Source organism: Aptenodytes forsteri, unplaced genomic scaffold (assembly GCF_000699145.1).
Source record: "Aptenodytes forsteri isolate BGI_AS27 unplaced genomic scaffold, ASM69914v1 Scaffold129, whole genome shotgun sequence".
Lineage (NCBI taxonomy): Eukaryota > Metazoa > Chordata > Aves > Sphenisciformes > Spheniscidae > Aptenodytes > Aptenodytes forsteri.
Window position 1 is genome coordinate 539,368 of NW_008795033.1, and position 16,678 is coordinate 556,045.

The window sequence follows — 16,678 nt, forward strand, 5'->3', positions numbered from 1 at the left end:
GCGGGGCAGCGCTGGGGCTGGGGCGGGGTCCGCAGTGGGACGGGGTCCGTATTAGGATGGGGTCCGTGCAGGGACGGGGTCCGTGCAGGGACGGGGTCCACAGTGGGACAGGGTCCGTGCAGGGACGGGGTCCGTACTGCAACTGGGGTCCATACTGGGACGGGGTCTGTACTGTGACTGGGGTCTGTGCTGGGACAGGGTCCACACTGGGGCGGGGTCCATATTAGGATGGGGTCCACAGTGGGACAGGGTCCATACTGGGACTGGGGTCCACAGTGGGACGGGGTCTGTACTGCGACTGGGGTCCGTGCTGGGACAGGGTCTGTACTAGGATGGGGTCCATATTAGGATGGGGTCCACAGTGGGACAGGGTCCATACAGGGGCAGGGTCTGCACTGGGACCGGGGTCCATACTGGGACGGGGTCCACGCTGGGACAGGGTCCACGCTGGGACCGGGGTGAGCCCGCAGCAGGGCTGCACCAGGACCGCGCTGGGACTCCGGGGAGGCTGCACACGTGCGTACTGAGCCCCCGGGAGGGCTGTGCTGGGACGGCGTTGGGCACATACTGGGATGGGGCACTGGGAGGACCCGTTTCCCCTTCGGGATGACCGTGCTCCAGTCAGGGGACACGTTGAGGCCTAAGGCACACACGTTATTCCCTTTGTAAGCACGCTGCACCCCAAACCTGCCCCAGCTCCGTGGATCCCTGCTCCCAGGGACCGCTGCCGCTTCACCCGCCAACGTTCTCCTCTCCTTCAGCCCAGCCAGGTAAACCTGGCCCGGCTCTTCTAAAAATAAAGCACAAAAGGATCTGTAAGCGACAGGGTGACAGCACTGGGCCTGGGATCCGTTGGGACCTGCCCCGGGTGAAGCCTTCCAGGGAGGGAGGCACCGAGCTCCATCCCACCTCCGGACACTTCTCACAGCCGTGAGCCCAGCGCTCAATTTTCTCCCTTGAACAGCAAAGAACTGGGGGTGGGGGGTGGTGTTAGACCCAAGACCCCCCTCAAAGCCAGTAAGGCGCTGGGTAAATCGCCAAAGGACCGAGGGAAAGAAGCTCATTAAAGTCGGCAACAACTCAACCTACTTCCAGATTTTTCTGGCAGCCCGAGCCCTGCCGGTCCTCCCCACTGAAGTGGAAGGCCGCGATAACGGTTGTTTTGTACCAGATATACACACGCAGAGTCTGTTACAACATTTATCGGTAACATTGAGATAGAAACGGGCTGGCAAGGCTCCACCACAAGCTATTTCTAGTGGGAAATCTTCCTGCCGGAGCGCGGGGCCAGGAGCTCAGCCCTGCCAGGCTGGTAAAAGGGGCTTGGCTGAAAATATCCCCTGAGCACCAGCGCAGCGGTTCAGGCAGAGACGTCGAGGAAACACGTGTCCGATGGGGTGGCTCCTCGGGCACCACGGGCCCTGGTGGTTCGCACCACCGAGCGCAGCTGGAGAAGAAAAGCTGGATGACCTTCAGCACAGTGCCATCACGTTTGGGCCCCGCGCCGGATGTAAAAACATGACTTCTCCATTTCAGAGCTTTCTTTGCAGGGTTTTTTTTTTTTAAATCAGCTGTGGAAAACACCACTCGCCTCCCAGTTTTGTTTTCTCCAAGACCGTACCTATTGTCTGTTTTTTAAAAGCAAAAGGGAAGTAATCATCCCACCTTCCTGCAGGGCAGGAGCGCCCCTATGTCCACCGCGCACCCAAGCGCCCTGCGAGACGCTCCGGATTCGGCGTCCTACAGCAGGGAGGGCAGCAGGCTGCCTCGGCGTGACGAAGCACGGCGGTGCTCGTGGACATGTGGGCATCTGTCAAAGAGAGCAGCTGGTCACCGCGGGCCGGGGGACCGCCGGCCACCTGGGCTGGGCCAGCGCCAGGCACCTTCCCTACAGCCAACAGGGCTTCCTCCCCCCCCCTGCCCCGGCCTGCCCTCGAGGGGAGCACAGCGGAGGCGGGAGGATGCTGGCTCTTCCCTCCTGCTGAATCTCTCTCCCCCCTAAGCACAGAATAAGGTAAACAGGATGTTCCTGTAACGCCTGACAATCACCAAAAAAAAAAAAAGTAATAAATCCACAGCTTTGGATTATCCCAAAGGCAGAGCGAAGAGGCACCCAAATCACACGGCTTGCCGGGGCAGCAACAACCGCCTCTTCCTCGGCACCCGATTATCTCGCTGTAGATTAACTTTGCGTTACGTTGGCATCAAACTGCAGCACAGCTCTGACCGAAGGTACAGGAATAACCCATTTTCCAGACCTGTATGCTCTCCAGAACCAAGAGGTGCCCAGCTGCCTGACAGGAAGCGTAAAACACGTTTTCCAATAAAATTCTCGCCAAGCTCGAAGTAGTCTTTCTGCCCCCATACACAGACATAAGCGCTCGTATACACATGCTTTATGTTCAGGAATAACTGTGTAGCACTAGGGAAATTTTAATGAAACCCTTTTCTTGCAGCTTCTCCTAGAAAATATAAGGATTCCCTGTAGTAAACTGCTTAATTACAAAAGCCCAACGTATTTCCTCGCAACCCATCCCAGTGCTCTTGAAGCCAGGCACACCTCCACCTAAAAAACCTAAAACCCAAGGAACGAGAGCTGCGACAGACAGAACCCTGCACCAAGACGCGTGTTTATTAAAACAAATCACAGGCTGTACAGAAGCAGCACGAAGCTGTTTAGCGTGCACAGACCCAGATCTCCCTTATCGCAGGGAACAGCCGCGCACACTCATGCTGAGGGAGGATAGATTTCCAAGTCGGGGTCAGTGCGAGAGGCTCTTGCAGACAGATCGGGGACAGAGGAAGAACAAGGGGCTTAATAAGTATGTTGAGAAGGAAGAAGTTTTCAATTAAAAAAGGTTAAATGAAGCAGCAAGCACTGTAGCCAGACGGATGATGTTCTTGGCCAGTGTAAATCCCTCAAAGATGGATCTAGGCTAAGCTGGGCATGACCTCAGTGTTGCTTCAACGAGGGAATTCAACGGAGAGCAAAGCATCGATCGCTACAGGCTGCTGCAGTTACGTACTAGGTCACTACATTTAGACATTTCAGGGCTCTGTCAGCTTCCCCTCTCCCGTCAGCCACCCAAACACGGGGTTCATAGTCTCTCTTTTCAAACTAGAGCTGGCAGGCAGTCGCAGTAGCCCCTAAAAGGCTGGAGGATTCGAAGGGTTGGGGTTACACAAGTGGCAACGCAGCCATGTTACGTCTCTGGGCTCCACGGCTCCTATTTCTTTCTGCCTCCTCTTTCTTTGAGTGCCAGGTGAATCAGAGAGCCACTTGTCATGTTGTAATAAGCCAGGGAGTTCGAATCCTTGATGAAGATGCCCTGAGGGGAGGAGAAAAGGAAAAAAACCAAAAAAAACAAAAATAAAAACCAGTCACAGCAGAAAACTTAATGCTCCCTTCCCACAAAACCCCACACAGATGAAGCCCTCCTGGCCCTGCCCAGAACAGGGCGATGACAGAATGCTGCAGGCTTTGAAAAACCCTGGAGAGAACCCAGTGTCTCAGAAGATGGGCACCGGAGGAGGTGGGTATGCTGGGAATGAGAGCACAGACAGACAATATACACTGTATACCTCTACAAACATACAGATAAAAGACAGTCACCACAACAAGTGAAGTTATTTAGGCTCCACTCCCCCCCCCCCCCTTTTTTTTTTTCCCCTTAAAAAAAAATAATAATCAGTTAAGCTTCCTTTCTCGCTAAGGGTTAACACAGTATCTGCCCGTAGGTGAACTCCTGAGGAGGTAAGGGCACAAAGTTCACTGCTTAGGCAGCAGGTTGTGCCTGTGCACAGGCATGACTGGAAACAAGTTATTAAAAAGGAACGTTGCCTTTCTAGCAGCTCCAGTCTCGAGAGGAAGAGAGAGAGATCTCTTCCCTTCAGCATCTTGGAGAAAGTCTTTTCACCCACCTTCCAGAGCACACACAGCACAACAGCGGGAGCAGTCTGCTGCATTTACATGTTAAAACAACTCAACATAATAATAGGCTGACTTCAGAGAAAGCCATCAAGCTTAGAGGACTCATCTGCCACAGCAGTAATGTGAAGATCCACCGATGCCACCTATTAAAGGCCTGTCCTGCTGTAACAGCGTGCAGTTCTGTAACCAAGCGTGCTGTACAGACAGGAAAAACATTCCCTCTGCTCTTCCCGGTATCTCAGTAGGTACATTGCAACTTTCTCTTATAAAAAGCCAGCTTGTGTGTGAGAAAGCACTGAAATACAGTGTCTGAAGGGCTTATACCCACCTCGTACTGCAGCTTCTGTTTCCCAGCTGGCATCCCCGTGGCCTCGTGGATCTTAACCTTTATAACAGACACCTAGAAAGAATCAAAGAGCTTGCTCAGGATTTTTTTCCCCCGCTGTACAGACGGTCAGCACCGCTCCCCCAGCCACGCAACCCCGCTGGGCAAGAGGCCGCAGCGTGGGGAACATCCAGAGTTTTACAGCTCCTGCCATGCGGGTCAACTGCTCTTCTCAAAGCGAAGAAACTCAGTAACAAAACAAGAAGGGGTAGAGGCCAGGTTAATAAGCTACATGCCTGGTCTGAGAGCGGCAGGGTGAACACCAACACTTGGCCGTTCAGCTTCCATTCCGTCTTGTCCTGCATGTTGGGAACCTGGACTTTGACCGTGACCGGACCCTAGAGGAAACAAAGATAACGTCTCTTACAGGCAAGGAGGCTCAGGACTACGATAAAAGAGCGGCAGACAAATTATTTATAGACGCACAGCGGCAGACAAACTATTTATTTCCAAAACTAGCCACATATCTCGACTTCTCAGCGAACACACAGAAACATATTTGCCTCAACACTGAGAAAGTTACCTCACTATTACCAAAATAAAACACTCAAGTCGGATTTCTCTCATTAGTCCCTCCTTTTGTGTGCCATTCACCAAGCATCACGCGCATTCGCAGTATTACAGAGCGAACGTACGGAGCATTAAACAGGAGACAGCTTCTCTGTGCAGACGTCCAGGAAAACAGGATAGCCTTCTTAAAGGACTAAAAATTCAACCCACGATGATGGCACTCCTCAGGAAGGAATTCAGTCTAACCTTTAGTTCATGTTGTTATGGAATCTATCATATTACCATACTATCACGCTGACACCGATACATTAAATCTCCTTGCATCTCCAGCTTGGCAGCCCTCTGCTTAAAAGCTTATCAGCAGCATTAGCTCTTCTTTACGCTACTATTAACCTACCTCTCACCGCCCTTAATTACAGAAGAGCACTATCCTACCACGCGTCTGTGTGTAGCGCTGCACTGCTCTTTCCAGTAAAATACGAAGCAGTTTAGTTTGCTCAGGAATGACAGTAGGAAGGAGTCATCTCAGAAAGTCACTCCCTTGCAAGGTATTTTGCACATCAGCTCCCCTCTGTGTAGTGAACTGGCTTTACATCCCCTTTGGGCAGAGGAGGCTGAACCGCCCAGCGGGGTCAGGACTCCGGCACTTCTCAACAAGCAGCCAGCCCACACACGTACCTTGTTCCTGCGCAGAAACTCCTCCTCTGGAATCAGGCTATCTTCGCTCTTCAGTTTCTTTGAGACCGGCTCATCCTCCATCGGTGGCGGCGGGTGAACAGGAGGCATCGGTGCTGGGGAAGGAACCGGAGCCACGGGAGGCGCAGGAACAAATGCTGAAACGGGATGGGGGGACACAACACAACCTGCAGTCATCCACCGAGTATACAGCAGACACCCCCTTACACAAAAACCTCTTTTAGCAGACCAGTAAAGGCTGAAAACAAATGCCACAATACATGGAGGAAGTTGACACAACCAGCAGGAACATGCAAACTTCAAACGTTAGGAGATCTTTCGTATTGGGAAACAGTCCAGGAAAAGACAACAAGTGGCATAAGAACTTCCTGCAGATCTTCCAAAAAAGAAAACGCTCTCAGCTTGGCATGCAGCGGTGCCAGCAGCTCGATTAAAAAAAAAAAAAAAAGGGAAGGTTTTGTTTTTAAATTTGCTGACACCCCCTTACACAAAAACCTCTTTTAGCAGACCAGTAAAGGCTGAAAACAAATGCCACAATACATGGAGGAAGTTGACACAACCAGCAGGAACATGCAAACTTCAAACGTTAGGAGATCTTTCGTATTGGGAAACAGTCCAGGAAAAGACAACAAGTGGCATAAGAACTTCCTGCAGATCTTCCAAAAAAGAAAACGCTCTCAGCTTGGCATGCAGCGGTGCCAGCAGCTCGATTAAAAAAAAAAAAAAAAGAGGAAGAATTCGTTTTTACATTGCTTTTCAACTTAAAAGCACCTAATGCTATGAAGCTGCTGTGAGGAAAGGGGCCAGACAACAGCTTTTCCTCCTGCAGCAGCAACTTCTGTAACAAGCTGCAACACCCAGTGAGGTGCTGGCAGTTCCTCATTACTCTGGTTCCTTTTGGAAAGCAGCGTGGATTCTTAGTCTCCACCTGGGCAGGCTCCTGGGGATGGAGACGTAAGACGGGCGAGACAGAATTCTCTGTGTTTCATGCTGCAGGAGGAGTCTTGAGCCCAAAAGCAGTACTGCTAGGTAAGTCATACCAAACACCCCAGAATTCTTAATGATGGGACTTAGGGTCTGCAATCCCAATTACACACCATTATCAGAGGCACAAAAGGAGAAAAGAATCAAAGCTCAAGCCCACATTATACAGGAATTGGCTGACAATTAACCAGAAAAAGCTGAAGTTACTGACCTGTTGGTACTATCATGGGAGGCGGGCGGGGGCTCATGATGGGAGGAGCAGAGGGCGGCATGGGGACAACATTGATGCGCGGGGTATGGATTATTGGTGGCATGGGGGTGGCTATGACGGATCCTGGAGGCAAACGGACCACGGAAGTCATCGGGGGACGAGGCATGACTGGAACTGCAGAAACAACAGCGGCGCGAACGGGAGGGGGCATCTGGAGAGAGAGGGTAATTTTTCTTAGCAGGTACATGCAGGAACGCTCAGTGCTGTTCACAATCCTGATCAAAATAACCAGGGCAACACACGGAGGATTTCTGCTGGCCAAAGACTTGCTGGGAACCTCAGTGAGCCCACTGTATGGCCAGCCCAAGCTGCCTGTGAATGGGCACAGAAGCCTCATTAACAGATTAAACGGTTCTTCCTTCCCTCACCACTCAGGTATCAGACCACGAGCCACATAGGAATCTAAAGAAGGAGCTATTTCAGAGTCAGCGGAACCCTTGGGGCAGGAACGCTGGGCCAGCGAGTCACCTGTGAATGTTTCTTACCTGTGGCTACTTTTGTTCTGCATCATGCCTTTTTACACCTAAAAAAAGGCACCCGCCCATTCCTTTGTTAGCCATAGTCCCTTCCTCCAAGATCCCACTGCCCAGGTTCCTCCTCTGCCCAGCTGATCAAGTCCTTTTGGTACCTCTAAGGATGAAAAGCTCCACCTAAGACTTATCTTCCTTTTTTAACAGCAAGTTCAACAGGGTTCCTCTGATAGTTTAAGAGTCATTTGGAAACATGAACTTCACTCAAAATCTGCTTCTACGCCAGCGCCCCTGCTGTTATAACTCTTGACCTTCATCAGGACTCCCTTCTAATTAACTACGGCCACAGCCATTTGCTTTTGGAAGCCCAAACACTTACTGTGGGTGGACGAGGCACGGATGTGATAGGCTGAGCGCTAGCTGGGGGATTTGATGCCGATGAAGGAGGGGGTGGCTGGGGCATTTCATTGGGTTTGCTGGGACCGATCTTCTCCTTGCTGTCATCTTCTGGCACCAGTCCCTTGGCCTTATGGATAGCTTCAATTTGCTCTTGGAGAGTAATATTGGCCTGAGCAGCCTGTTGTGTGCGGGCCATGCTGCCCGAGTGGCCATCCCAGGTCACCTGAGAGGATAAAATAAATCAGAGTAACTCCAGCCTGTCCAGACTGCAACGTGAGCTGCAAATAAATCAAGAGAGCAGCTTTACAGCAAGAACAAAAGTTCAAGACTCCCGTCTCTCTGAGCATTCATAATACTACAGGAACCTGTTAAACAAACAAACAAACAAACAACAGTTTCCACTCTACCTTTTCCTCTGGTTTCTGGATTTCTTCTTCACCAATCTTTTTACCAATGGCAGTCTCTTCTACACCGAAGATATCGGTACGGCGCTCTGCCAGCTGCTTCAAGCTGCTTTCAATATCCAAACCTGCAGGCAAAGAGAGAAACTCTTATCCCAAGTGATATAATCAAAGTCAAACATGATCAAGCCTCTTTTCATGATCTTTAAACTGTTTGGTACCTAATGGCCGAGTGCTGCTCTTTTTAGAAAGGGACTGCAACTGATGGCTGGTCAGCAGCAGCTAACGCTCTTCGTCTTTAAGTTTACAGAAAGGCTTCACCATACTAATGACAAATGTACCCACGTAATCAGCACACTAAGGACGTCATACAGAAAGCTACATTTAAGATGGTCCTTATCGGTGGGACCTGGGGGGAATGAGGGGTTTGCTTAGAGTTCACTAGGAACTCGGTTTTGCAAGCTGTGTCAGATGCTCAAGCTGACCTGGGGCATAGACCTCATCATCACTCTGCTTTTCACGGATGGATCGATCACGCTGCTCCAACCATCGAGGATCCAGGAGACCAATTCGCATGTGTTCTTGCATTTTACTGGCAGGAATTTTCTCTCCAGTGATGGGGGAAACAAGATACTCATCTGGAGCTGGGGCGGGTGGTAATGGTTTTGAGGCTAGAAAAACAAAACCACGCTGTTAAAAAACCACATCAGAGGATCCAGCCTAGAAACAAATGCTTTTGTGATTATTCAGAAAGAAATAAAGTTTTTCTTCACCAGCCTGATTTACCTTTGGGATCGTAATCTTTCCGCACAATGACCTGATCTGGCGTGGGAGGAAGAGGTGGTGGCATTGGGGTTTCTGGAGGAGGAGGAACCTTCTGACCTTCATCTTCATCATCTGAGCCCTTATTTAGTGGGGGGGGAAAAAAAGTCATAACCAAGTTCCTATAGTCAAATATCAACAAACAAGATTTGAGAAAGGCATGAAAATCCTATGCAGCGCTGGACGAACCGATTATGCAGCTTCAGAGCAACAGAACTGTTTTGCCTCTGGACACCTATGCTACAGCGGTTCCTCTGGATAATCATGATTCAGAAATTCGGCAGACCCAGAAAAGGAAGCAAGTACTCCTCAGCTTCCACATTACCACAGCACGGCAAGCAGGGGCTTACGGTTAACCATGCTCTTGTTCCTTGTTACCAGAAGAACAGCTTACATACTATAAGGTAGAGTCTAAAATGAGTCATCTTTCAGTGTTCCAGACTCTGTGCAGAAGAAAGCCCAAAAGGCTTCATCACAGAAATATAAACCCCACACCATCAGGCGACAAAATTACTGGATTTCTCTGTTGACAATTTCTCTCCAAGGAAAACATTAAAAATACCATATTCCAGCATTGAGCAGAAACAGGTTGTTTTGAAATTCCATCAAAATTCCATCTCATTTCCTCAAGAAACTGACAAACTTCTTACAGTGAAAATGAAGGGCATCATAAACCACACAAACTTTACAGGACAAAAGTAATGCTGATTCTATCGGCTAGTTACCTCATCCATGTCCTGCACTTGTGTGTCTTGATCCAGCTGGGCTGGGGGCTCATCTGTTTTCTCTTGCTTTTCATCTTCCTCGTCTGACTCCACCTCCATCTCTACCTCCTCACTTTCCCCAAACTTCTCGTAACGCTCCTGGATCAGGATTCGAGCTCCCAACTCTTCTGGAGTGGTGGGAGGAGGGAAATTCCCTACAACGCAGAAAACAGAGCTCCTGTTTCTCTATCCCATTTCGTTGCTCAATGCACAGCCAGAAATATCAGTTTTTCTTGAATGAAAAGCAGTTTCTCTACAAAGCAGTGGCATCAAAATCTCCTGGGAGCCAAGGTATATAGAAGGGAATGGACGGAGTCTATACAGACCAACACCAGCACGACACAGGAAGATGAAGGTACTTATAGGTGAAAGCACCACTAGAAAGCAGGACAAGTTCTGCTGTCCTGGTGGAAGTGGAAAAGCGGACACTAGTGCAGTCCTGGACTTTGTGCAAGGAGAACATTACTGACTTCAGAAGAAAACCAGCCCTACACACTGTCACTAGAAGGCTTTCCCCTTCATCTTTGAAGGATATGCAGCTGTAAAACCCAATGTCTGTCTGAAAACAGCATTTCAGGATACAGCCCCTACTCAAAGGGAGCAGAGTTTCATAGAGGTTGCAACATTTAACTTCAGTACCTTGCTCATTGGGCTGAAAGTCAACTGTTTCCACGACCACAAAGTCATGCCAATCAATCTGGGCATAAGCAACACGTTCCTTTTCCTTCTCCTCCTCTTCCTTCTTTCTCTCTCGCTCCTGGAACTTTGCCCACTCCACTCTGTAATACACCTGCACAAGCAGACGTAAAGCAAGCACCAAATGTCAGTTAAGAAACACATCAGTCATCTCTACGGCATCTGGAAGTTTACGCTACCAACCCTTTCAGGGCAGCTACACAAGCGCTACTTCAGAGGCCTGGCACCACAAAGAATTATTTGTATTTCATTTAGAAACTACAGGTTTGCCTGCCGAGTAATGTACTGCAGCAGCTTTGTAAAGTGGTTTTCTAAAGCTGGAACTGCAGACTTCTTGAGCCAAGACCCAGCCGTCCAGGTATGACGTGACTCGGGTATCACTGAAGATTCACAGCCAGCAAACAATTCACAGACACTTTATTACAACCCCGTAATGCCACCTTTCCAAAGCAAAAGCAGTCTTCGTGACAAAGACAGAAGTCAAAATAATAAAGAACAGCTTGGAAGGACTGTAAGTGACTGAGGTGCCACAGTGAAGTTGTCTGAGAGGGAAACATTCTACTTTGTGAAGCACCTGGAAATGGCGTCGTGCAGTATCTACACCTCTATGCTGCCACAAGTAAACCACCCCCAACACGAACACCAGCTAGCAGTTTAAAGGCAAGCTTGAGCACCCTGTATTCAAGTGACTACAGGGGACACATCTGTTTTGTTCTCTGTGTGTTTGTGTTTGCTGCCACTAAGTCAGAAACGTGCAAAGAGAAAAAATTCAAAACATATCGGAAATGCTTCAGCAATTTTGCAAATTTTTCATGCAATACCTGATCTAGGACTTCCTTGGGATTTTCGGCCTCTTTCTTGAGTTTAAGGAGTAAGCCTTTCGGTGGGATCAAGATCTGAAACATATTTTGCATGACAGTTAGTAACAATTCTTTTTTCCAAAGCCTCCTTAAAAGCAATTACACTCTTTCCACACTGATAAAAATAGCAGCAGACCCCTGGGGCTACGTTCCACTTATTCTACTGCAACCCTGTTATTACTTATTCCTCATACTTGCACTTAAAAATATTCACTCTTCGCCTTCCAACTACCCTCCGTATTTAAAACAACACAACTTTTACTTATATTACAATAGTGTCTGATACACTTAAGTAACAGCCCACTGTGTTCAGCGCTGCACGCTGCCGACAATGCACAAGACATCCACTCTACTTAAAGAGCAAGATTTAAAGGATGGACTCCTAGACCTGCACTTATTTCTAGTCTGGCTGTTTTGTAGGGCTTCAGCAGCCTTCAGAAATCAATACTGCTGTTGAAGGAATCAACTTGACAAGTAAACTGCCAAGACTACCTTTGTGTACTGTTCAACCAGCTTAGTGAAGTAGTTAAAGAGACTGTGCTGGGGGCGAAGGAAGTCAAACTGATAGTTCCTCTGCTCTTTCTGCATCAGCTGAGTCAAGAACTGCCGCCCGTTCCGAGCCACGAACTGCGCCGTTAGCTTCACCACATCCAAGTCAAAGGCCGAGATTGAGGGAGGATCTGCAATGAACTCGAACTCCGGAGGTGGCTCTTTTGGAACGACCGTCTCCTGGATCACCTGGGCCTGCACCTGTAGAGCAGAATGGAGACGGCTCAGTGACGGCCCTCACCAAACCGTTACCAACCACCTGGGAGAACCCATTTTTCCTTCAGCTGCTGCAGGAAAGCAACATCAGTCTAGATATCCTGGCAGCTGCAAGGATGAGAAAAATTAGTACCACAGGGTTTATCCGGACATCCGTATTTAGGCCTACTATAAAAAAAAAAAACTTTGCTCCAACAGCCTAACAAAACTGGAAACTATCAGGACTTCGCTATAATCCTCCAGGATGGTCAACACCACACAGCGTTGACTGCTGGCCGTGCAAAGCATATAAAAGACGTGATTCAGTCAGTGCCCTTTTTCCATCCAGTATGTATAAAGGCACAACTAAACAAGATTAGCAACATTTTGTACTCCACATTTTAAGGGGAAGTTGATCCTTCCGGCAGAAAAAAAAAGGAAATGTTTCTACAAAACAGCGCATGCAACAAGCCCAAACTGATCTCCAAGGGATTCTAAAGACTTGCCTATGGCAGGAGTCCTAAACTCATACAGTCCGAGCGATCTCTAGTGTAAGTACCGTATCGGTCAATACACAACTAAACGTAATTAAAACGGACCAAGTAGAGCAATATATTGGCTCTTTCACAGACAACTTTGAGTTACCAGCAACTGGGGGATGCACATCTGCATCAAAACAAAGTCCCAGACACTAAACGCCAAGCCTCTCAGTGCTGTCTTTTTTGCAAATGTATAAATAACTCCTTCATTTGCCTGGTCTTTCAGACCTCCTGCTTAACATCAGGCTGCGACACAACCAGTTGGAAGCCAAGTTCTCGACCAAAGTGAAAAGGAGTACTTACCTTCTGCGGAAGCTGCTGCTGAGCACTTTGCTGCTGTTGCATGACCTTGGGAATAGCAGCCGAGGGCTCCTGTGCTTTACCCTCTTTGAACTCGCTGACTTTGTGCCGGTAGTATGCATGGTAAGGATCATTGGGATTCAAGAAATTGAACTTAGGGTTATTTATTTCGTTCTGACGAATTCGAGCTTCAAATTCTGGACCATTTCTGGGGAGGAAAAAGATAAATTGTTTAGATGAATGGGCATCAACTCAAGTGTAATGCCCGTTTCTTTCACAGTAAGATGTGTTGATGCATCAGCCCCTCAGAAGACAATTTTCTCTCCTACATGGAAGGAGTTTACCTCTCTCTAATTAACTCATACCCAACATAGCAGCCAGCTGTAAGCAGACAAGTTAAAGGCATTTGTCCTAATTTAGTCTATAAGGCTTCACAGTGAGTATTTCTTAAAACAGTTAAAAACTCACACTCACAAGTGTTCCACAATCTCATTTGGCTACATACAAACAGAAGGCCGTTTACTGGATCGACAGTTTATTGGATGAAGTTTACAGGTTACTTACTAGACCAATTTTATTTGCTCTATTAACAAGCTCTTAAGACTAGTTTCATTTCCAGAAAGTTCATATAAAGAAAAAAGTAGGTAACCACCAGCCTGTACAGAGATCGACCACACCGGAGTGTTGCATTTAGGAGAGCCCTAAGTTTTAGTTCAGGTAACGTCCATTCCTCCCATGCGAAGTGCAAGCCGCTTATTTCAGGGTAGTTTGAGAAAGTTAGCAGCTGCCATGGCACGTTTCTCTTCATGTTCTCTGGATACCTCCAAGTCTTGTTTAGACACTCCGCCTCTTGCAAAAGAGGAGGTCTCTGCAATACCAAAGGATAAACACAGCCCCTTCCTTATCCTCAAAGGAAGCCAACGCTCTTTGGCAGCACTTTAGAAATCAGCTACGCAAGAAGGGTCTTCGACTAGACCGGCATCTAGTAATTGTCTTAAACTCACAGCACCAACCATTCTGGTTTAGTGAGGTGAAAGCACGCAGCGTTCAGCCTGTCTGGATGCCATGAAGGTCAAGAATTCGCACAGCCAGCTGAGGGGTATTTACCTCCCGTGCTACTCGTACGCTGCCAGGAAGACCAAGATCTGGTCCCCTGAGACCTCACATAGAGGTAAGACAGCCAGAAATACTTAAGGATTAAAAAACAATAGAGGAAGATGGCCTAGCTAGCACTAACAGCTTGCACTTGCGGAATGATGACATTGGGCAAATGAAAGAAGCCCAAATGAGTAAAATTTATTCAACCTTTAGACTCCTCCCCTAAATTTGACATCTGTACTCACACTAATCGATCTGCTACAGTCAACAGGGGAAAAAATCCCAAACACATCACGGGCAGCTCATCTATCCTAAGAGAGGATCAGACTACACTCTGGAGGCACGTGCTTCTCTCCCTCTGGCTATCACGGGAGAGAGAGATGACTGAGGCTTGGACAAACACGCATCCCAGCCGCTGGCACGGTTTACCAAGCTGTACGCAAGCAGGGATGGGACTTAACCTCAGGGCTCAACAAGCGAGCGAGCACCCTTGTACCGGGAAGTTCATCACCCACCATTTGCCTACACACTGTAAAGTGCAGTCATGACTCCTCTTGGCTTCATCGCTCAGTGGCGCACCCGTCATGAGGCTCCCTTTCTACCTGGAATTTTGTTTCCCCTTCAGATCATTCGGAACAGGAACTGTCACCTGGTTATTGCAGCATGCGCTATAGATTTTTCCAAGAACTTCATTTTATTTACTACCATAACTTTTCTAGCAAAGCGTGTCTTACACCTCTTAAGTAGAATAATGTCGTTTCTTTTCCACAGTCTCACTGGTATAGACTCAATCCTTAAAATCCTTTGTGTAAATTCATAGGACTGTGACCTGCTTCAGTTTCTGGAGCTGCGCAGACATTAGCACTTGAAGAGGAGAAGCATGAAAATCCCAGGAAGCACGAGACACCACCAGTGTCGTTTACCTGGCTACGAAGCTGGCAGTCTTGTCCACAATATTCCTGACCTCCGGCGGAGGGTAAATAATTCCTACCACAGGCTTGGCTGGTGCTGCTTCCTCTTTCGGCTCCTCTTCTGGCTGTAATAAAAATGGGAGGGAGAGAGAGATGTATACATACATATATGTATGTATACATACATATACAGTCCTCTGTACCACTGCCTCACAACTATAGCAACTATTCAAGAGGTGAAGAGGTGGTGGCACAGGAAGACATCTTTCACTGCGGTGTTTGCAATCAGTCAAGATACTAAATTCAAATAGCCTAAATCAAAGCTGAAAACGAGAGAAGGAACTTCAAATAATATTGAGTAACGTGCTATATACCAGCATCAGGGGGTGAAAAACAGCCCGGCAGGCTGCAAACCCAGACTAGGTTTATTTTCAGGTGGTTGAGTTGGAAAATTCATCTCCCCTCTCTCTCAACTTCCTCATCTACATTGGGAGTAACAATCCTAACACACCTTAACAAATTGTTCTGCAATCCCGTGCTTAACGAAGGCCATGTAAGAATTAAGTACTCCAAACAGCAACCCAAACGGCGGACAGCACTGTCTATCCTCCTCCCCAGCCCCCAAAACATTTAATATTTCCTGACACAAAGATCTGGTTTAACAAGCTGAATCACCAGTCCCACAAACTAATTGCTCGGCTTCTCAGGGTGGGAGACAATGTTTGTCTGCTCGGCAAGGGCACCGGCTGCAGGGGCAGGCACAGCAAGGCGACGAGGAAGGCCACTCCATGGGAACCAAAACAAGTCCTCCCGGCATTTTTACTATCTCAGCCTTGACCCCAAGTAGGTTTATAAATGCCGAGACAAGAGGCAGCGTAGGGGAATGCCTACAAAAACATATCTAGGAATAACTCAGCAGTGCTAAACAGGTTTGCAAGTTGTGAACGTTCCTAGAGGCCTGTGGGACTGCAGGAAACTAGAATGATTCTGAATGATTAACTCCACATTAAATAAAATATAGCTTTTAATCCTATTGTGGTTGCATCAAAAGCTGTTTCGTAGAGAAAAGCTCTGCAGGGCATTTTTCTCACTGAGGAGGATCTGAACTACAATCCCAGAACCCTCCCTGAGGACGGCTTTATCTTCCAGTAAGACCAGAAGCTGCTCTTTGCAGGATACTAAAGATGTCTCTCCTCCTTCCTCACCGAGCAGCTTTCACAAGAAAAGCCGTTATAAAAGAGAACAGGTGTCTGGGAAACGTTTATAATCTGAACAGGGACAGTCAGGGAAATTTTAAAATACCAGTAAAGCTACTAGCTCTGCTCAATCCATGGGGATTCCAAGGCAGAAAACTCTCTCGAGTCAAATACAACCTTGATAAAGTGTGTTAAGAAAAAGCCACCATAAACACGCTTATTTTTCATTCCCACTCCCTCTGAACAACATAATCTTGAGGAGCTGAAGGACAAGGCAACACCATGCTTGAGAGATGTTTTTATTTAACCGCGATGCTGAGTTGCCTCGCTAACATATACGTGCGAAAGACCCTGGGTGTTTGTTGGGAACCACGACTTTCCTCCTGATTGTGTTAGCTACGCCAAACCACCCAGGATTTTCAGTCAGATCAGCTCCCTACACGGGCTTGCTGTACAGCTGCACAAGTACTGATGCTGGTGTGTGAAACTGCTGGAACAGCTGGGGAAGGAACGGCTGCCTCCCGTTTGGGGAAGGCAGGGAAGAGGCAAATACGGCCGAGACAGACGAGGACAGGGGAAGGTACTGCGAAACACGGCACTGCTGCGCGCTCCCAAGCGCACCGGGACGGGCGCGTTTAATCCTTTCACGCATTCTTGCTGGCGGCAGGGCTGTTCCCCATAGCCCGCGGCAAACCCTCACG

At 48.2% G+C, this 16,678-nt stretch overlaps 1 protein-coding gene across 1 annotated transcript in view; it reads right to left on the minus strand.

The window, feature by feature from the left end:
* Positions 1–2,611: 2,611 nt before the first annotated feature.
* The window catches only part of SF3A1 (splicing factor 3a subunit 1), a 15,073-nt gene continuing 1,006 nt past the window's right edge, over positions 2,612–16,678 (minus strand). The window contains exons 2-16 of the mRNA XM_009276373.1: positions 14,794–14,906; positions 12,776–12,980; positions 11,682–11,939; positions 11,151–11,225; positions 10,273–10,423; positions 9,595–9,788; positions 8,834–8,951; positions 8,533–8,718; positions 8,054–8,175; positions 7,627–7,869; positions 6,718–6,928; positions 5,505–5,659; positions 4,553–4,654; positions 4,260–4,331; positions 2,612–3,329 (exon numbers count right to left, since the gene is read on the minus strand). Coding sequence (XP_009274648.1) covers positions 3,228–3,329; positions 4,260–4,331; positions 4,553–4,654; positions 5,505–5,659; positions 6,718–6,928; positions 7,627–7,869; positions 8,054–8,175; positions 8,533–8,718; positions 8,834–8,951; positions 9,595–9,788; positions 10,273–10,423; positions 11,151–11,225; positions 11,682–11,939; positions 12,776–12,980; positions 14,794–14,906 — 2,307 coding nt within the window. The 3' untranslated portion in view covers positions 2,612–3,227. The remainder of the gene's footprint in view (positions 3,330–4,259; positions 4,332–4,552; positions 4,655–5,504; positions 5,660–6,717; positions 6,929–7,626; positions 7,870–8,053; positions 8,176–8,532; positions 8,719–8,833; positions 8,952–9,594; positions 9,789–10,272; positions 10,424–11,150; positions 11,226–11,681; positions 11,940–12,775; positions 12,981–14,793; positions 14,907–16,678) is intronic.